At 38.8% G+C, this 18,868-nt stretch overlaps 2 protein-coding genes across 5 annotated transcripts in view; one reads left to right on the top strand and one right to left on the bottom strand.

Annotated features, from left to right (window-relative positions):
- Window positions 1-1,286: 1,286 nt before the first annotated feature.
- On the bottom strand, window positions 1,287-10,137 carry LOC117818259 (arrestin domain-containing protein 3-like). Its single transcript, XM_034691035.1, has 6 exons — window positions 9,714-10,137; window positions 7,218-7,275; window positions 6,928-7,075; window positions 2,749-2,845; window positions 2,213-2,469; window positions 1,287-2,044 (listed from the first exon to the last, which is right to left on the bottom strand). The coding sequence occupies exons 1-6, from the start codon at window positions 9,967-9,969 to the stop codon at window positions 1,391-1,393; spliced, it is 1,470 nt and encodes a 489-aa protein (XP_034546926.1). The 5' UTR covers window positions 9,970-10,137; the 3' UTR covers window positions 1,287-1,390.
- A 1,433-nt stretch (window positions 10,138-11,570) lies between these two features.
- LOC117818931 (ultraviolet-B receptor UVR8-like) overlaps window positions 11,571-18,868 on the top strand; it is a 322,536-nt gene continuing 315,238 nt past the window's right edge. For 2 of the 4 annotated variants that reach the window (XM_034692069.1, XM_034692068.1), the window contains exons 1-2: window positions 11,571-11,729; window positions 13,462-13,652. The gene's annotated coding sequence lies outside the window, so the exon portion shown is untranslated. The remainder of the gene's footprint in view (window positions 11,730-13,461; window positions 13,653-18,868) is intronic. The other 2 variants (XM_034692070.1, XM_034692071.1) reach the window with 2 other exon arrangements.

Raw genomic sequence — 18,868 nt, 5'->3', positions numbered from 1 at the left:
TGAAATATGCAAAGACATTTGCATTTTCTGGATGCCAGCCATAGACTGTAAAAAATATGGACGTAGTGTCCGTGACGTCACCCATCTGTTTCTGAAGAGCTGTTTTGAGACCAATCGGCTGCGACAGCCATATTGCTTCTGTCGAGCCAGTGTGACGTAAAGAGGCGGGCTTTGAGCCTCCTAGCCAACAGCTGCAGTGTTCCCACAGGCAGCTGTGCCTCTGATTGGAAGACTGGTAATCTCAATATCTTCGAAATTGCCGAATTAGAAAAAAATTCACCCCCCTCACAGTGAGAGGACGTCGAGAAATTAGCTATTCAGACTACACTCATCTTTTGTACCAGGCTGTAAACATGTTTATTAATGCTGCAAAGATCGTCTTTTCCCCATTCATGTGTATGTGACTTCCGGTACTTCCGGAGCCAGCCTCAAGCGGATCCTCGATGAACTGCAGCTTTTAACACTTCCGCATTGACTCATATTTTTAGACCGGAGGTTGCCGCTTGATGCCAGCATATGTTGTCCCTGTAGCCCCTCCCACTGGGCATTAATAGTTATTTAAATTCAGGCAGAAACATATTTTCTTAGTGTTTAGATCAGTTTAAACTTTTAAACCTAAATACATTTTGACCTAATTTCAAACCAAAGCACACATTTAAGGAGATAAATTACAACACAGACATTAAAAGGCTACATTTGTTAAACCATGTGACCAATTTTGCCCACCATATCCACATATTTACTATGCAGTTATGATAGGTATACATGTAGCAGGTATGTGGACCAGAGGCTGTGTAACTGTTTATTTAAGGTAAAAATAGAGCTCCCAAGTGTGCACTCTTGCTTGTGCTATGAAACAGAGTGGGAAAGAAGAATGCTGGCGGAGCTTAGTGGGTTATTTGAGACACTGGCAGAGACATGGGAGATGTTCCTCCAAGTGTTTTTTCAGCATATCACATTTTTTTTCTGTGTTGTGTTGTCCCTTTTCCTTTTTTAATGTGTTGCTGGCATCAAATTTAAAATGAGCACATGTTCTTAATAAAACAATACAACATTTCAGTTTCAACAAATGATTGGAGAACCACGAATTCTGTCTACATGAACATTTTACGCAGCATCGTAATATGTTTTGCGGTAGTAGTCGGGTTATGAGTAATTGTAAATGTAGATGAATGAGGGGAAACGTTTTAGATAAGACACTTAGCTCATAGCTTTTCAGAAAGAAACCACAGTGAAACTTCTTCTTTGTTACTCAAACTACAACGTGACTGGAAATGGCAACAATATTTTGGTTTGATGGCACCAAAGCTAATGCCCTTTTTTTATTAGCCCTGACAAACTTATTCAACTTAATAATAACAGCTAATATAGTCATTTAGCATACATTCTCTTACTTTGCATCTGATTGCTGGGTTTCAGAGTTTGGGAAAAGGATTGAATACGCTGGAGGAGCCTCATCAGACTGAGACAGAAAGTCTGTGTTCATCATAGGTGCAGAAGGAAACAGGTTGTATGCAGGGGCTGGTGGGGAAATGTTATAAAGTGGAGGAGGGAATGGGGCACTTGGGGGTGGGGGTAGGGGTGGGGGTGGGGGTGGGGGTGGGGGTGGTGGTTGGAGCTCTGGGGCACTTGGACTTGGAGGAAATGCTTGAGGAGCAGGTGGAGGATGAAGTGTTGACGATGAAGACGAAAATCGAGATCCATATGGAGAACCCTGCCGTCTCAGCTGGTTATTGTAACCCCTACTCATATGAGCCAGTTGATCAGGGTAGACACTTGTTGGTGGATAATTTAGGGACACAGGTGATGGTGAATACCTTTCAGCTCCTGGGTATCCATAACCACCTGAATTGGGAGATACAGGGTAAGGACCTATAGGTGCTGCATAGGGAGGGAAGTCGCTGTTGCTTGGACCCCCAACAGCCCCTGCTTGAGAGGTATGTGCAGCCACACCAGAATGAAAGGCAGAAACCAAGCTGGGGTGACATATGATCAGTGGGAACACGATCTCTGGGTCGAAAGCAAAGCTGATGTCGAGGTAGACCTAGAAAAAAATGTGAATACCCATTAAGTACAATGCTTTCAAATAAAATCTTGCAGTCAGACTCATTTGTCAATATTCATGTTATCTGTTGCAAAACAGGTTGACAAAAAAGCTCTGTCAGCAGACTGAACTGATTAGGCTTCGGAATAAAGGTAAAATCCTGCATACCTTCAAGCGGTATTCCACTGAAATGATTTCACAGTTCTGTATTGTCTGGATCATTTCCGGCGGGAGCTTCATGGCAAACTTAACCTGCTTCTGTGTTTGAGCTTTGACTGGGCTATCATGCAGTTTCAGGAGAACGTTGCTTTCATGTTTGTTACTTCCACTGGCACGGAACACCACATCCTGTTTCACACTGAATTTCGGTGTCATCTCACTTGATGAGGAATTGTTGATTTTTGCAACAACCATTATTGTTTCACCTATGAGGAGAAGAACAAAATATTTTGGATTCGACTTCATTTATTCATTTCATGTAGGACAATGCAGCGTAGTCTAGGATACACAAGTCTGGAAATGACAGAATGAATCTGATCAACAATGTCTTTTGTTCAGACATTTAGCATACGGCTTCAGTAACTCTAAAATGTTCTAAAATCAGAACAATTTAGTTTTTCATAATTGTCTTAAAATACTACTGACAACAGAACAAAGAAGTCTGTTGTGAAAAAATGTATATACAGTGCAAAAGGTTTCCCTACCTGGAGCAAACACCCCCCTGTCGATAGAGGCTTCCATGTGTAGGCTTCCAGTTGAGAAAATCCCCATCTCTTTGTTTGTTGAACCAACTTGCGGCAACTGGAATGCAATAAATAGAGAAAAGAATTACTCTGGATCCAATGCCATTTCAAGAATGCTGTATATGATTTTATTTTTCATTCACTTTTGAAGACCAGCACTTCCCATGGCTACATAAATGTTAGGGCAAGATCTTATGTGTCATCTATGTCTCCTTAACAAAATGAGAACTAATCAAGACCCAAAAGGAGATATTGTAAAACTTGTCAATCGTCTTGTTTATGACTCCTGCGTCAGCACCATGTGAGATCCACAATGTTTCTTACTGTTGTCTCATTCTGAGTGCAATCTCTTAAATGTATCCCATAATTACTGTTGTCTCATTCTGAGTGCAATCTCTTAAATGTATCCCATAATGAAAGGCTAGGGTCATATTTAAAAATTTCTAACACATACTCATTCCTAGATCTCAGAAAACAAGAACAATGACACTAATGCGGACTGTCACAACACAGTGAGCTGCTACCTGCAAAAGTTCTCTGACAACTCCACCATTGTTGGTTTAATCACCAATGGGGACGACAGGGAGTACAGAGAGCTGACACAGGATTTTTCAGTCTGTGGCCAGAGAAACCACCTCCAGCTCAACGCAGGAAAGACCAAGGAGCTGGTGGTGGATTTCAGAAGACGCAAGTCCCCTCCTCCCACACCAGTGAACATCCAGGGAACGAACATTGAGATTGTGAAATATTACAAGTACCTGGGTGTTCACCTGAACAATAAACTGGACTGGTCAGACAACTCAAATGCGCTGTACAAGAAGGGACAAAGCAGACTCTTTCTGCTTAGGAGATTCAGGTCTTTTGGTGTGGAGGGGGCTCTTCTGAAGTCCTTCTTTGACTCTGTGGTGGCATCAGCCATCTTCTTTGGAGTGGTCTGCTGGGGAAGCAGCATCCCTGCTGCTGACAGGAAGAAGCTGAACAGACTGGTGAAGAAGGCCAGCTCCGTCCTGGGCTGCCCACTGGACCCTGTGGAGGTGGTGGCTGACAGGAGGATGATAGCAAAGCTATCTTCTCTGATGGACAACACGTCACACCCCCTAGGTGACCATCACAACACTGAGTAGCTTGTTCAGTGACAGACTTCTTCATCCGCGGTGTCTCACGGAGAGATACCGCAGGTCTTTTCTTCCTGCAGTGGTCAGACTATATAACCAATAATATATATATATATGTGTGTGTGTGTAAGATATGCTTATTTTTTACCTCTTTAATGTAATTTGAATTTGAATTGCTAATAACTTTTTAATAATTGTTAATTTATAGGCTCTTGTTTGCTTTATATATTTCTTTTGCACTGTCTACTCTGTTACTGTGAAACTTAATTTTACCCGTTGTGGGATGAGTAAAAGAATCTCTTATCTATCTTATCTTATCTTATCTTATCAAATCTGTCTGGATATGTTCAACAATGGGAAAAACCCAAGTTATGTCTCATAAGTCTCATGAAGAAGCACCAGTTTTCCATAAATAGAAAAAGCAATTAACTCATCATAAGATATACAAGATATATGTTTCACATGTATCTTTGAGGTTTGGACAGTTAATTGAGTCAATCAGTTGGGTTGCTTGAGCTCTGCCTAAGACAGACCTGATAGAAAACTTGGAAGCATTCAACAGTACCTCTCTTTTACTTTTATGGCAATCTTTTAACTTACAGTCACCTTCGGGCCTGTATTGCAGTGGTTACAACTATTTGCTAAATGACCCTAAGTAGCAATAAACCAGACAATAGTGAGTACGACAAAGTCATAAATTAGATTTATAATAATAACTGTATCTATAAAGCACTTTTAAATAATATCTATATAGCACCTTAAAATACTGCATTTATAAAGTGCTTTCACATACTAGCAAAAGTATACAGAAGAACAAAGCAAGAACCCAAACACCAAAACCCCAACCGATAAATAACTAAAACAACATAGGGACCAAACAGCTGAAGAACCCAAACAACAAAATAATCCAGTTGACATATTGACCCAACAAATGAGTTATTACTATGTGAGAGTACAACTTTGCACACTTTGAATCTTGTTGGCAGCTGTATGTTACGCCACCGTAGAGTTTTCACAATAACTACTTCTTGTTTTCATTTCTTACAAAACTGCCAAGTAGCTGGGGCAACACTTTTGATTTAAGCAACCTTTATAGGGGCATGCATTCAAATTAAAATCTAATATGCAGCTTACATGGCAGACTTTATGGCTTTCATGGCAGGCATAGCAGGCCCACATGGCTCTGAAGATGCTAATAATGGCTCTGGTCTTTAAATATATTCCAATAAGCCCATTCCGTGAATGAGCATGTGCAACAGCTGTAACCTGGCAGATGGCTGCTGAGAAAACGAGAAGTTTGTTGGGCTCCACTCAAGTCTTCCGTTTTCAACAATTTGTCATTGCCAAGAAATTGCTCTACATGATCACTGCAAGTGAAGGAATGTTATCCAACTCAAGGTGTTGTATGATCACAATAAGAATATTAAGTTTTCTCAATACGGGTCGTAACTCTGGATCACATGTCCAACCGAAATAATACTATATATACAGTGGGTACGGAAAGTATTCAGACCCCTTCACTTTTTCTACATTTTGTTATGTTACAACCGTATTCCAAAATTGATTTAATTATTTTTTTCCCTCAACATTCTACACACAATACTCCATGATAACAAAGTGAAAATGTTTTGTAGAAATTTCTGCAAATTAATTAAAAATAAAACACTCAAATAACTCATGTGCATAAGTATTCAGACCCTTTACTCAATACTCTGTTGAAGCACCTTTGGCAGTGATTACAGCCTTTAGTCTTCTTAGGTATGATGCTACAAGCTTAGCATGCCTGGATTTGGGGAGTTTCTCTCATTCTTCTTTGCACATCCTCTCAAGCTTGATGAGGTTGGATGGGACCTTTCCAGGGAGGTTCAATCAGGTCTAAGTCCGCGCTCTGGCTGGACCACTCAAGGACATTCAGAGACTTCTCCTGAAGCCATGTCTTCTTTATCTTGTATACATATATATATATATATATATATATATATACAATCTTTTAAAACAAAAGTTAAGCGCTGGCTGATGCAACCCAGAGCTCTTATAACTGTTAGCTTAATGTTGTTAAAATTACCTATTGAAGTCTTTTGTGTCATGTTCTCTCTGGTAAGTAAGCATTCTCTCCCCGTGCAGTTGCAGGCTCCCTCTGGGTAATTGGGTACTACTACTTCCTTGCAAAGTCCAAATACATGCTCCTAAGGAGGATCCGTCTGAGCTCTTGGAGGGGCAACATGCACACCTGTGCTGGCTACAGTTAACTAAACACAGGTAACTGAAATCTGAGCTCAGTCCGGGCTCTTGAAAAATAGAAAATCAGTTTTTGTGCATTACTTTTGCATTACTGTTATCGTTGATTGTTTCAATGCATTTAAGCTCATTTTGAATGGATTTAACATTTCATTGATGTATTTCCTGTGTTTAAAGACGACAATTTTTTGTTCGCTTATTAATTCCCTAACTGATTAAAAAAGTTATGATAACTAAGGACATGGAACAGACGCATCATGAAACATACTTTTGTCTGTTTGTGTAAACACAACACAGCTACCACTTGACCCATCAAAGGTGCCACTGTTTAACTGACTGAAGTCCTTTACTGTTAAAATACACCTAAAAACATTCCTAATTTTTAGTATGAATAGAATTTGTGTACTGTTATAGAATGGTGAGTGTATTTTACTGTCTTCCATGTCTGTCATGTAATATGGTTCCTGGAAGATGTGTTACTGAAAACAATGAATACGAACTGTCATTACTTATAATTAAAACCCTCCTTTACCTTTTATGAACTTTGAAATCGTTAATGCTAATAAGTATTGTATTCTCCATTATACTGCATTAAAGGATAGGTTAGAGAGCAATATTAAAACCCAAGGTAATCAAAACTTTCTGAGAAGCTAAATACAGCCATCAAGGCGTTTAAATGTGGTGCATCTCGAAACATAAATGAATCTCCTTATACTAACCTGTGGATGAGGGGGATCTAGTTTCTGCCATAATACTTGAGATGTATTGCTTGTATTATCATACACACCATCAGAGACTGCATGTTTGGAATAGACTTGGAGACAAAACGGATCTCCTTTTCTACTGTTCGGTCTATCCTCCAACTCCTGGCCAACTTGACTTCCAGCTTGTAGACAATCTTTCCATGAGTCCCCCTGAATGATGATGGAAAGTTCCTGTAGAGGAGAAACATGAAATAATTGTTATGATATCAGAATTTCACAAGTATTGATAATCTGAATTACATGGAATCAGTTTATTGAAGGTGCTTGGTAGTTTACAAGAGGTTGTCAGCATCAGGTGTCTAAGTTTACTTACCCTGGCGGTATGCGTAGGTTGAATTTATAGACATGGGTTCCTTGGGGAAGTACAGTGTCTGGAAGGAAAACGATGGTAGTGTTAACATTGATAACCATGTGTCAAACTCAGTGGTGGACAGTAACAAAGTACATTTACTTGAGTACTTTACCAGAAGTGTAACTAAACCCTAAACCACTTTTTTTAGGTGTTTTTTTTAGGTCTTGATCCCAGTAGTTGAGCATAAAGTATTAAAAGTCCTCAAATTGTGTTGAAAATGTGTGTAGAGAGGCAATGGAGTTTTTCTGATGGAGTTCAAGGTGACATATTTGGTACTTGCGTCTGTCATCCTACCCTATATAACCTACCTCACCACATTGCACAGACTCCAGCCCTTTCCAAATGTATATATTGACGTTCCAATGGCATTTTTTGAACTTCCTAGGTAGATGCTCTTCAGCCGAAACTCAGGGTTTAGTTACCCTTTAAGTACAGTTTTTGCGTATCTTTACTTGAGTATTATTTATGGGCGGGTACTTATTACTTTTAATCCACTGCATTTGAAAGACAAATATCATACGTTTTACTCCACTACATTTCTATCAGTGCTCTAGTAACTCACTACTTTTGCTTTGAAGTTAGCTTTGCTAATACATTTCCTTTCCTTTTCTGAAATCAGATCCCAAATACAGTAAACTGTTCGTGCACTTGCGTTTGGCTTATCTAAATGGTGTAGCTGTATCTCGGTTGAGCGTAGAGCAAATGCAGAGTAAACTTCAGATCAGTCCGTTCATTTGGTTGTGGTAATGATGGTTATTTCCGAGAAGGATGATGATTCTCTACCTGAGCACCATGGCCATATTTTAAGCTCACATTTGAGGTTTTAGAAATAAAGAATGATTTGTATTGTTGTGAACCTCTAATCTGTTTACCATACAAACTTCATCACAGCCTACGAAACATCACCATCTAACCTGAGAAAGCATGTGGAGGTCTGTAGCTAACAACTGGTTTTCTTCCAGATGGACATTTTAAACTTGTCTGGGCTTGTAATAAACTTAGTTTACATTTCATGGTATACTTTTCAGTTGTGAAATAATGTTTTCTAGATAAACATAGCATACCTGTACACCCATGCATTCTTGACTACACTCATGCTTTGTGAAAATATGTTTGAGATATTTTAAAAAGTACTTTGAATATTTAAGTATTTTTAAAAGCAAGTACTCCAGGACTTTAACTCAAGTAAAAATTGACAGAACAACTTTCACTTGTATTGGAGTAATGTTTGACCAGGAGGATCTAAACTTTGGCACTTTTTTTCCGGGACTTTTTTTCTCAAAGTGAGAAATTAGATTACTTGCTGTGGTTGAGATTCATAAAGACTTCTTAGAGCACTATAAGATGATCCACTAACTACTAACACTAGCACCACACCCCTGCATACAACATTGTCCAGCAAGCAAAATGTTCCTGCTGGAGCCGAGGGGTCCACAATAATCAACTTTACCTTCTTCATTATTATAATCTATCTGTTCTTTTGATGTAAACATTACACTCTGTGTCAGGTGAATTAACCTGTGTGTTTGGTGTGTTGGCAACTGGTTTCAGGGCTTAAAGAGTAAAATATTCGGCCATGAGACTCATCATGGCAAAAATACAAAAGCTGTTTTTGTAGAAAGGTAGTTCATTAAATGTGAACATTTTTAGAAGGCACTTTTACTATTTTGCTCTTAAACAAAGAGACGCATTTGGAGTTTTCATTATTAATAGGTTATTATGTTATGATTTTAATGGTCTGGCCCACTTCAGATCAACTTGGGCTGTATGTGGCCCCTGAACTGAAATGAGTTTGACACCTCTGCTATAGGCATTGTGACAAATACATTGTTTCAGAAAAAGGAAGAGGAACTTTGCACAATCATGAGAATGATCAAAAACAGATTTTCTTTTAAAAAGTCACTTAAACAAATGCTGATAAATTCCTCATAGACGTTATTATGTAATCACTGTTTTGAAAGTCCTTGTTTTATTCATTTTTGGTGCCATGTGTTTGTGACAATTTTGTTTTTGTTTCCTTTATTTGTAGTTTAATGCTACTTACCATTAATTTGCTCAGATACTTAGTTCATTTTCATTTTCATTCTTGATTTTTAGAATTGGCTGCTATTGCATCTTTGTTTTATGGATAATGTGTGATTTTAAATAACTGTTTTCCTTGTTTTTGTTTTGTTGTGTGGACCCCAGGAAGACTAGCAACCACAATGTGGAAGCTAATGGGGATCCTAATAATAAAAAAATAAAGAAACCATTATTTACTGATTTAGTTAATAATGTGGAATTTAAGGTAGCGGACGGTAACAAGATCTAAGTGAGATTTGAGATCACAGATTGGTCACATGACATCACTGGGCAAAAGAGGATAACACACTCAAGGAAAGGAGAATACAGAAGGCCTACCCTGGTTAATCTCAATGGGTTCAGGCATGCATGACTAACAAGACGTGTACCGCCTACCCTCGGGTTGCTCTGGAATCAAAAAGTCCTTCAGTTTGAAATATCTCTTGTGTGCAGAGTAAGTGTGTGTCCGATCGTTCTGCTTCCGCGTCCAACGCACATCAGCGTCTCCTTTTGCTTTAATAAACATCCTTTCAACTGTTGTTTTCTTTAATAAGACCAGCGTTACTTTCCCAGTTATAGTATCTCGCTCCGAAAACGTCTCGCACTCATTCAACGCGTCGATGGTCATCGTTAAGCTTTGCACTGAAGGCATTGTGGCTCAGCTGTGTGAGTAAACTAGCACTTTATCGGTGAAGTAAATAGAAACACAGGGTGATCACGGCTGCTGTTCTTCTCCGGACGTTTCCGCTATTTGTGTCTTTGGTCAACTAGGACACGCCCTACGAGTCTGATGAAAGACTTATACTGCCACCCAATGTACAGAGGAGCGACTTGAGGGCTTGCTGTATGGGGCAGACCCCCACTCTCTTCAACTGATCATTGGCCATCATCTAAAAACAAGGGAGCAAGGCCCCCTGGTGTTCAAACACAGGAACAATGTAACACTGAAATTACATTCACGTGTAGCCAGAATAATCCGAAAAGTTAGTTTTTGACTGGCTGTGCTCATATAAAGGCGATTTAAAGTTGAAAAGCAACTTATAAAGTTGAAGAAGGGGGTATGTTGAAGAAGGGGTATTAAGAGGTTAATTTCTGTTGTAGGCAACGTAGGTGACTAATAGTAGCAAAGACAGATAAAATACAACATAATTAACGGGCGGCATCCGTTATGTTTCCATATTACAATATGACTCAAGCGTTTGAGACACAGCAAGCTTTTTAAAAAAAGTAAATTTAAGACTTACCTTTTTAATCTAGCTTTAATTTGAGTAATTTGATTTTAACCCTGGACTGCATCATTATTTTTATCTTATTTTGATCATGGCTTTAACATTTATTTATCTTATTTAATTATTTATTATCTATTAATTTATGTATTTATCTGATCTTGTTAACGCTACCTTATTTTTAACTTTTCTTTCCACTGTTACTTATTTTATTAATTTTAATGTATTGATTTTATTTTTATTTTAAAGTATTTTATTTGTAATCATGACTTTTATAATTTTACCATTGCTGTTATTTTCTGTCTCTCTCTTATTCTGTGAGGCATGGGCTGCATGTTTTTATGAATGAAAGGTGCTTTATAAATAAAGCTGAGTTGAGCTCCATGGAAAGTCTGTCGATGACAAGAGATGGGACTTGAATACAGCATTGGTGTTCAAAGATGACTGATAAGAGCAGACCATTAACAATTATTTTTCATTATAGTTAGTAAAGAAGACTGTATGTTGCGCAAAGATAGAATTTATTTGCTGCACAAGCGAAAAAAAACCAACAACAACAAAGGAAAATAAGTTACAAATATAGTTAAATTCTTATACAGGTGTGATTTTGGTAATTTAAGTACAATGTGGGGGTATATATGCCTGAATACTTTGTGTAGTTAATTTTAGTTTCTCACAGGGAAATGTAAGTATCTTAGAATCCCAACATTTATTTGAAGGCATGTATGCCGGAAGTGTCAACTGAATAAATATACATAATACATTCAGTCTATGCCTTCAACATGATTTTAATTCAATCGTTTTATATTGAGAATTGATTTAATGCACGAAAGACACACGTCCTTTCTACTATCTTTGGAGGTAATTTTATTAAAAAAAACTTCTATTTTATCAGTAGCTAATAGCTAGCTGCGCCCAATTTTGAATAGCACTTTTTTCTTTAATTGCAATGTTCGGGCGTGTGCATCCCTCGCTTACTTGTGCATTTCCATACATTTTAAAGTTTGAAACTATAAAAGATAGGACAAATTCATGAGTTAATGAAGTGGCGTTTGGCGAACTCAGAAAAAAATCTGAAATAAAACAGACTACCTACTGCGCATGTCCGGCCATGTTCAAGGTGGTGGGTTTTTCTGTCATGCCGACGCGGGCCTTCTGATTGTATCGTCCCCGACCTCCAGACATTGTAAGTATATTAGCCTGTTATAACGTTAATAATACATTTTAGTTCCCAGTTTGAAGTTACTTAAAGGTACAATTTAATTTATGTGCTTTGTTGAACACCTCATGTGAGCTAGCTAAAGGTAAAAGTAAGCTAGCTTAAACTTTCTAGAAAACAAGAGTCTGTCTTGCATTGTTGACAGCCTGGAAGGTTTGGGCTTTCACTTTAACAAATTAATTGGCAGAAATATGTGTTGAAGTTGTTGTCAGGAAAATGTCACTGTCGGTAGCAAGTTTGAATTTTAAAAGCTGGTTATAAAAGGATGAGCCTTTGTACTTCTCAGATTCACCTGGAAAGCCTTTCCATTGCCTATCAACCAAAAAGGACATGCAAATGTTTGACAATGAAAATCAGTGCATTGAGAAACTGACACCAAACAAGCCCTTTTTTGTGATTGTATGATATATTTTTTTATTTTACACGTTTTATTAGTAAAAGTGCACCATTAAAAAAACAAACAAACAAAATCAGTGTTTCCTTTTGAAAAAAAGAAATGAAAATTACAACATGTCAAATTTTTGATTGAACACTTTTGATTCTGGGTGTTTTCAAAAGTAAATTTAAGACTTACCTTTTTAATCTAGCTTTTAATTTGGAGTAATTTATTTTTTTGGACTACATTATTATTTTTATTATTATTTTAATCATTACATTAACATTTATTGATCTTATTTAAATATGTATTTATCTATTTATTTCTTATTTTCATCTGATCTTGTTAACACTACCTTATTTTTAACTTTTCTTTCCACTTTTACTTATTTTATTAATTTTACTGTATTGATTTTATTTTTAAGTATTTTATTTATAATCATGGCTTTTATAATTTTACCATTGCTGTTGTTTTCTGTCTCTGTTATTCTGTGAAGCACTTTGGGCTGCTTGTTTTTAAGTATGAAAGGTGCTATATAAATAAAGTTGAGTTGATCTGATTTTTACTGAAAAAGTCAATGCGACACTTGTGACATATGTGTTTGTTTCATTATCCAAAAGCAAACTCTTAGTTTTAACATGCATGTGACTTACTGTAAATTCACTGCAAGAGCAGGGCATATCTAAAGAACTACAGAACCTAAACATGAAATGCTGTTTTGAAGCATTTCAACTTTTATGTCAAAGTGCTACGCCTGTAATTTGGTCATTGCGCTCTGATACGTTGCAGTTTGTATTAAAAAGAAAACCCTGAATCTACTCTTCTAATCAGATGGAGACAAATATATCAAACAGGCTTTATATGAGTGGTTACCATTGTGCAGAAATGAGTAAAAGTAGTATATAAGCTAGGTACAAATTATAAATGCAGGGTTTGATGGTGCTTGGCTGAAGTAAGGCTTTATAGACATCTAGGCATATAATGAGGCATAGAAAAAAATACACACAGTGAATGTTATTTATGTAAACCCCAAAAATGACATGAATGCGACATGATTAATTAGATTTAATCAATGTATCTATTGTTTACCTACTACTAAACTGTGGAATGTAATTAATGTGTTTTACATACTTCAAGTAATGCATGTATTGTATGATTTGTCTTTACAATGGTTCCATCACATGAATGGTTAATACTCAACAAACTATGCCCTCTGTTTGCTGTGGTTAAACTTTAAAAGTAAATTCACTTAGTCTAGTCACTTTTGACATTTTCTCCAGTTTTAGCTGTGAATAAACCCGTCCTCTGTTGTGCTGTCAACAGAAGGTGCTATGGTGACTGTTGCCCTGCCAATGTTTGGAGGGAAAGAAAGAGGAAACGAGTACGGGCCAAAAGACAACCAGAAGCAACCAATGTGGGAAAACGGGGCTGACAACGGAAATCTCAAAGAGAAAAGGAAACGTGATCTGTGAAGACGGTGAAAAGAAAAGTTCTGAACTCAAGGATTGCCACAGGTGAGTTTCTGGTACCTGAGTGCTGATTTTTCCTTTTTGTCTGTCATGATGTTTCTTTCTGCATGAAGAATAACAAACAGAAGTTGACCGATTACATTTGCACCCTTGTTTGAATTTGTCCTTTCATTCTATTATGAATAGTAATTGCAATTTCAGCCAGAACAATTTCAAGCTGTTACCTCAGTTTTAATTGGCCAAACATAAAAAGTTGTTATGTCATGTCTACATGAAACTCCTAGATAATAGAGGCGTTCGCGAACGAGTTAGTCTTTTGAACGGCTCTTTTAAGTGAACGATGCAAACCGATTCGCAGTTGCGAGCCGTTCATTTGGGAGCCGTTTTTGTATGCAGATTACCACCGCTGCTTTCACATGTCACCTGCGTGCCCCATGAGTCTGAGTTGTCACGCTGCCTTCACGTGAACGACCAATGCCATCTCCGGGTATGAGTTTACATTGTTTTGATGTGGATTATAGCCAAGGAGCTGAGCTCAGTAGTTCAGGTATAGAAACACCAGTTGAGGTAGTACAATTTTGCATTCACACTTTTACAATGTCCTAATTTTTATTCTAGTTGTATTTATATTTTCATATACATATATATTTATTTTTGTTTATTATTTTACATTTTTTCTGTATTGTTAAAATGTTCTTGTGTGGAAATTTTACAGTAAAGTTGTTTTGCATGGAAGTTATCTGTAGCCTTGCGTAGTTTTTCTAGTGCCACAAAGTTTTTTACAGGGTTCCCACGCGTCCTGGAAAACCTGGAAAACAGTTGACCAGTTTTCCAGTACTGGAAAACACCTGGAAAATGGGAGAAAAAGCCAAATGTCCTGGAAAATGACATATAGTCCTGGAAAATTATTCCAACATGGCTGCGTGCGACCTGGCCCGATTAACAAAACACATCCCCATTCATTGAAAGTTGAGTGCACGCTGTGCTGGAAAAGACAGCGACACTGCGCAACTTTTTTCACATCTTTTCTCCTTCACTTCATAATCATGCATTCACAGAAAACAGGGGTATATTGTGTAGATTTATGGTACATGAACCTTGTAGAGTGCTCTTTTGATTCAAAGAGTCTTATATTTAAGTTATAGTGTGACCAGTGGAGTCGGGCAGAGAGCTTGGGGGTCTGTGCCTCACAACTTTCTCTGCAGGCTGAGAGCTCAATTACCTTACTCTAGCTCAGTTGTTCTCAAAGTGGGGTCCTGGGACCCCTGGCGGTCCGCGAACCATAGCATGGGGGTCCTTGAAATAATTTGAATAAATTTCTAATACATTTTAAAATTGTGCTATGTCATTACAAAACAGCATATACACCATTGTTATGATACCAATTGGTGGCTCGAAGGGATATGTGAGTCTTGCTACTGTTAATTTTCTGAAAGCGTTTAAGATCAATTACTTGAAAAGTATAAATGCTGTCATGTTGAGTCCACAAGGAATGAAATGACCCTCTGTTTTAAAGTAAACAAGTGGTATTTACTTGATTCAAATTGAAGTGTTATCTGTTTATCACTATGGTACAGGTCTGAAGTATTAACATTGATATGTTTTACAATACAAATAGTTCCAAGGGAAACTAAGAGTGCAAATGGTAGTAAGCATGTGCTTGTTCGGCTGATGGGAAGTTCGGATCTTTTTAGAGAGCCGGCTCTTTTAACCTCGGCTCCCAAAGAGCAGCGACTCCCGAACGGCTCTTAATTTAGGATCTTTTGTAGCCGTATTTTTTGCCTCAACTTTGCAAAAACTAATGGTTTGTGTTGAAAACCCTTTTTCGTACAGTGTTTTTATGAGAAGACTTATAATTGACCAATTTGGTGCATTTATTCTGTTACAAAACCATTCTAACCCTAACCCTAGGGTTAGGATAGGGTTAGGGTTGTGATTAGGGTTAGGGTTGTGATTAGGGTTAGGATTAGGGTTGTGATTAGGGTTAGGGTTGTGATTAGGGTTAGGGTTGTGATTAGGTTTAGGGTTGTGATTAGGGTTAGGGTTGTGATTAGGTTTAGGGTTGTGATTAGGGTTTAGGGTTAGGGTTGTGATTAGGGTTAGAGTTAGGGTTGTGATTAGGGTTAGGGTTGTGATTAGGGTTTAGGGTTAGGGTTGTGATTAGGGTTAGGGATGTGATTAGGGTTAGAGTTAGGGTTGTGATTAGGGTTAGGGTTGTGATTAGGGTTAGAGTTAGGGTTGTGATTAGGGTTAGGGTTGTGATTAGGGTTTAGGGTTAGGGTTGTGATTAGGGTTAGGGTTGTGATTAGGGTTAGGTTTAGGCTTAGGGTTGGGATTAGGGTTAGGATTAGGGTTAGGGTTAGGGTTAGGGTTGGAATTAGGGTTAGGATTAGGGTTAGGTTAGGCGTAGGGTTAGGGTTAGGGTTGGGATTAGGGTTAGGCTTAGGGTTAGGATTAGGGTTAGGGTTAGGTTTAGGGTTATGATTAGGGTTAGGGTTAGGATTAGGGTTAGGGTTAGGGTTATGATTAGGGTTAGGATTAGGGTTAGGGTTAGGGTTGTGATTGGGGTTAGGATTAGGGTTAGGGTTGTGATTAGGGTTAGGGTTGTGATTAGGGTTAGGTTTAGGATTAGGGTTAGGGTTGGGATTAGGGTTATGGTTAGGGTTAGGATTAGGATTAGGGTTAGGGTTGGGATTAGGGTTAGGGTTAGGATTAGGGTTAGGGTTAGGTTTAGGGTTATGATTAGGGTTAGGATTAGGGTTAGGGTTAGGGTTATGATTAGGGTTAGGGTTAGGATTAGGGTTAGGGTTGTGATTGGCGTTAGGATTAGGGTTAGGGTTGTGATTAGGGTTAGGGTTAGGTTAAGGGTGAGGGTTGGGATTAGGGTTAGGGTTGGGATTAGGGTTAAGGTTAGGGTTGTGATTGGGGTTAGGATTAGGGTTAGGGTTAGAGTTATGATTAGGGTTAGGGTTAGGTTTAGGGTTAGAGTTATGATTAGGGTTAGGGTTAGGGTTAGGTTTAGGGTTAGGGTTGTGATTAGGATTAGGGTCAGGATTAGGGTTAGGGTTAGGATTAGGGTTATGATTAGGGTTAGGGTTGTGATTAGGGTTAGGGTTGTGATTAGGGTTAGGGTTAGGGTTAGGGTTATGATTAGGGTTAGGTTTAGATTTAGGGTTAGGGTTAGGATTAGGGTTGTGATTGGGGTTAGGGTTAGGGTTAGGTTTAGGGTTAGAGTTTTGATTAGGGTTAGGGTTAGGTTTAGGGTTAGGGTTGTGATTAGGATTAGGGTCAGGATTAGGGTTAGGGTTGGGATTAGGGTTAGGGTTAGGATTAGGGTTAGGGTTGTGATTGGGGTTAGGATTAGGGTTAGGGTTAGAGTTATGATTAGGGTTAGGGTTGTGATTGGGGTTAGGATTAGCGTTAGGGTTAGAGTTATTATTAGGGTTAGGGTTAGGTTTAGGGTTAGAGTTATGATTAGGGTTAGGATTAGGATTAGGGTTAGGTTTAGGGTTAGGGTTGTGATTAGGATTAGGGTCAGGATTAGGGTTAGGGTTGTGATTAGGGTTATGATTAGGGTTAGGGTTAGGGTTGTGATTAGGGTTAGGATTAGGGTTAGGGTTAGGTTTAGATTTAGGGTTAGGGTTAGGGTTAGGATTAGGGTTGTGATTGGGGTTAGGGTTAGGTTTAGGGTTAGAGTTATGATTAGGGTTAGGGTTAGTTTTAGGGTTAGGGTTGTGATTAGGATTAGGGTCAGGATTAGGGTTAGGGTTAGGGTTGTGATTGGGGTTAGGATTAGGGTTAGGGTTAGAGTTATGATTAGGGTTAGGGTTAGGATTAGGGTTAGGGTTGTGATTAGGGTTAGGATTAGGTTAGGGTTAGGGTTAGGGTTATGATTAGGGTTAGATTTAGATTTAGGGTTAGGGTTAGGATTAGGGTTGTGATTGGGGTTAGGGTTATGATTAGGGTTAGGGTAGGGTTAGGGTTAGGGTTAGGTTTAGGGTTAGGGTTGTGATTAGGGTTAGGATTAGGGTTAGGGTTAGGGTTAGGGTTAGAGTTAGGTTTAGGGTTAGGATTAGGGTTAGGGTTAGGGTTACGATTAGGGTTAGGATTAGGGTTAGGTTAAGGGTTAGGGTTGTGATTAGGGTAGGGTTAGGGTTAGGGTTAGGATTAGGGTTAGGGTTAGGATTAGGGTTAGGATTAGGGTAGGGTTAGGATTAGGATTAGGGTTAGGATTAGGGTTAGGGTTAGGGTTAGGATTAGGGTTAGCGTTAGGGTTAGGGTTAGGGCTAGGTTTCGGGTTAGGATTAGGGTTAGGGTTAGGATTAGGGTTAGGGTGGGTTAGGATTAGGGTTAGGGTTAGGGTTAGGATTAGGGTTAGGGTTAGGGTTAGGATTAGGGTTAGGGTAGGTTTAGGGTTAGGATTAGGGTTAGGATTAGGGTTAGGGTTAGGGTTAGGGTTAGGTTTAGGGTTAGGTTAGGTTTAGGGTTAGGACTAGGGTTAGGGTTAGGTTTATGGTTAGGATTAGGGTTAGGATAGGGTTAGGTTTAGGGTTAGGGTTAGGTTTATGGTTAGGATTAGAGTTATGATTAGGGTTAGGGTTAGGTTTATGGTTAGGGTTAGGGTTAGGGTTATGATTAGGGTTAGGGTAGGGTTAGAACCACAACTAAACTTAAGCAACGAACCAGAACCAAACTCAAGCAAACCAACCAGAACTGATCAGACCTGAACAGAACCGAACCAGAACTGAACCAGAACTGAACCAGAACTGAACCAGAACTGTACCGAACCAGAACCAGAACAGAACCGTACCTGAACCGAACCAGAACCGAACTCAAGCAAACAGAACCAGAACCAAACTCAAGAAAACCCAACCAGAACCAGTACCGTAACAGACCTGAACCAGAACCGAACCAGAACCGAACCAGAACCGAACCGTACCAGAACCAGAACTGTACCAAACTGAACCAGAACCGAACCAGAACCGAACCAGATACGAACCAGAACCGAACCAGAACCGAACCAGAACCGAACCGTACCAGAACCAAACTCAAGCAAACAGAACCAGACCTGAACCAGAACCGAACCAGAACCGTACCAGAACCGAACCAGAACTGAACCAGAACCGAACCAGAACTGTACCGAACCAGAACCAGAACAGAAACGTACCTGAACCGAACCAGAACCGAACTCAAGCAAACAGAACCAGAACCAAACTCAAGAAAACCCAACCAGAACCAGAACCATAACAGAACTGAATCAG

This window comes from Notolabrus celidotus, chromosome 9, assembly GCF_009762535.1.
Source record: "Notolabrus celidotus isolate fNotCel1 chromosome 9, fNotCel1.pri, whole genome shotgun sequence".
NCBI classification, from domain to species: domain Eukaryota; kingdom Metazoa; phylum Chordata; class Actinopteri; order Labriformes; family Labridae; genus Notolabrus; species Notolabrus celidotus.
This window is presented reverse-complemented; position numbering and strand designations above follow the sequence as displayed.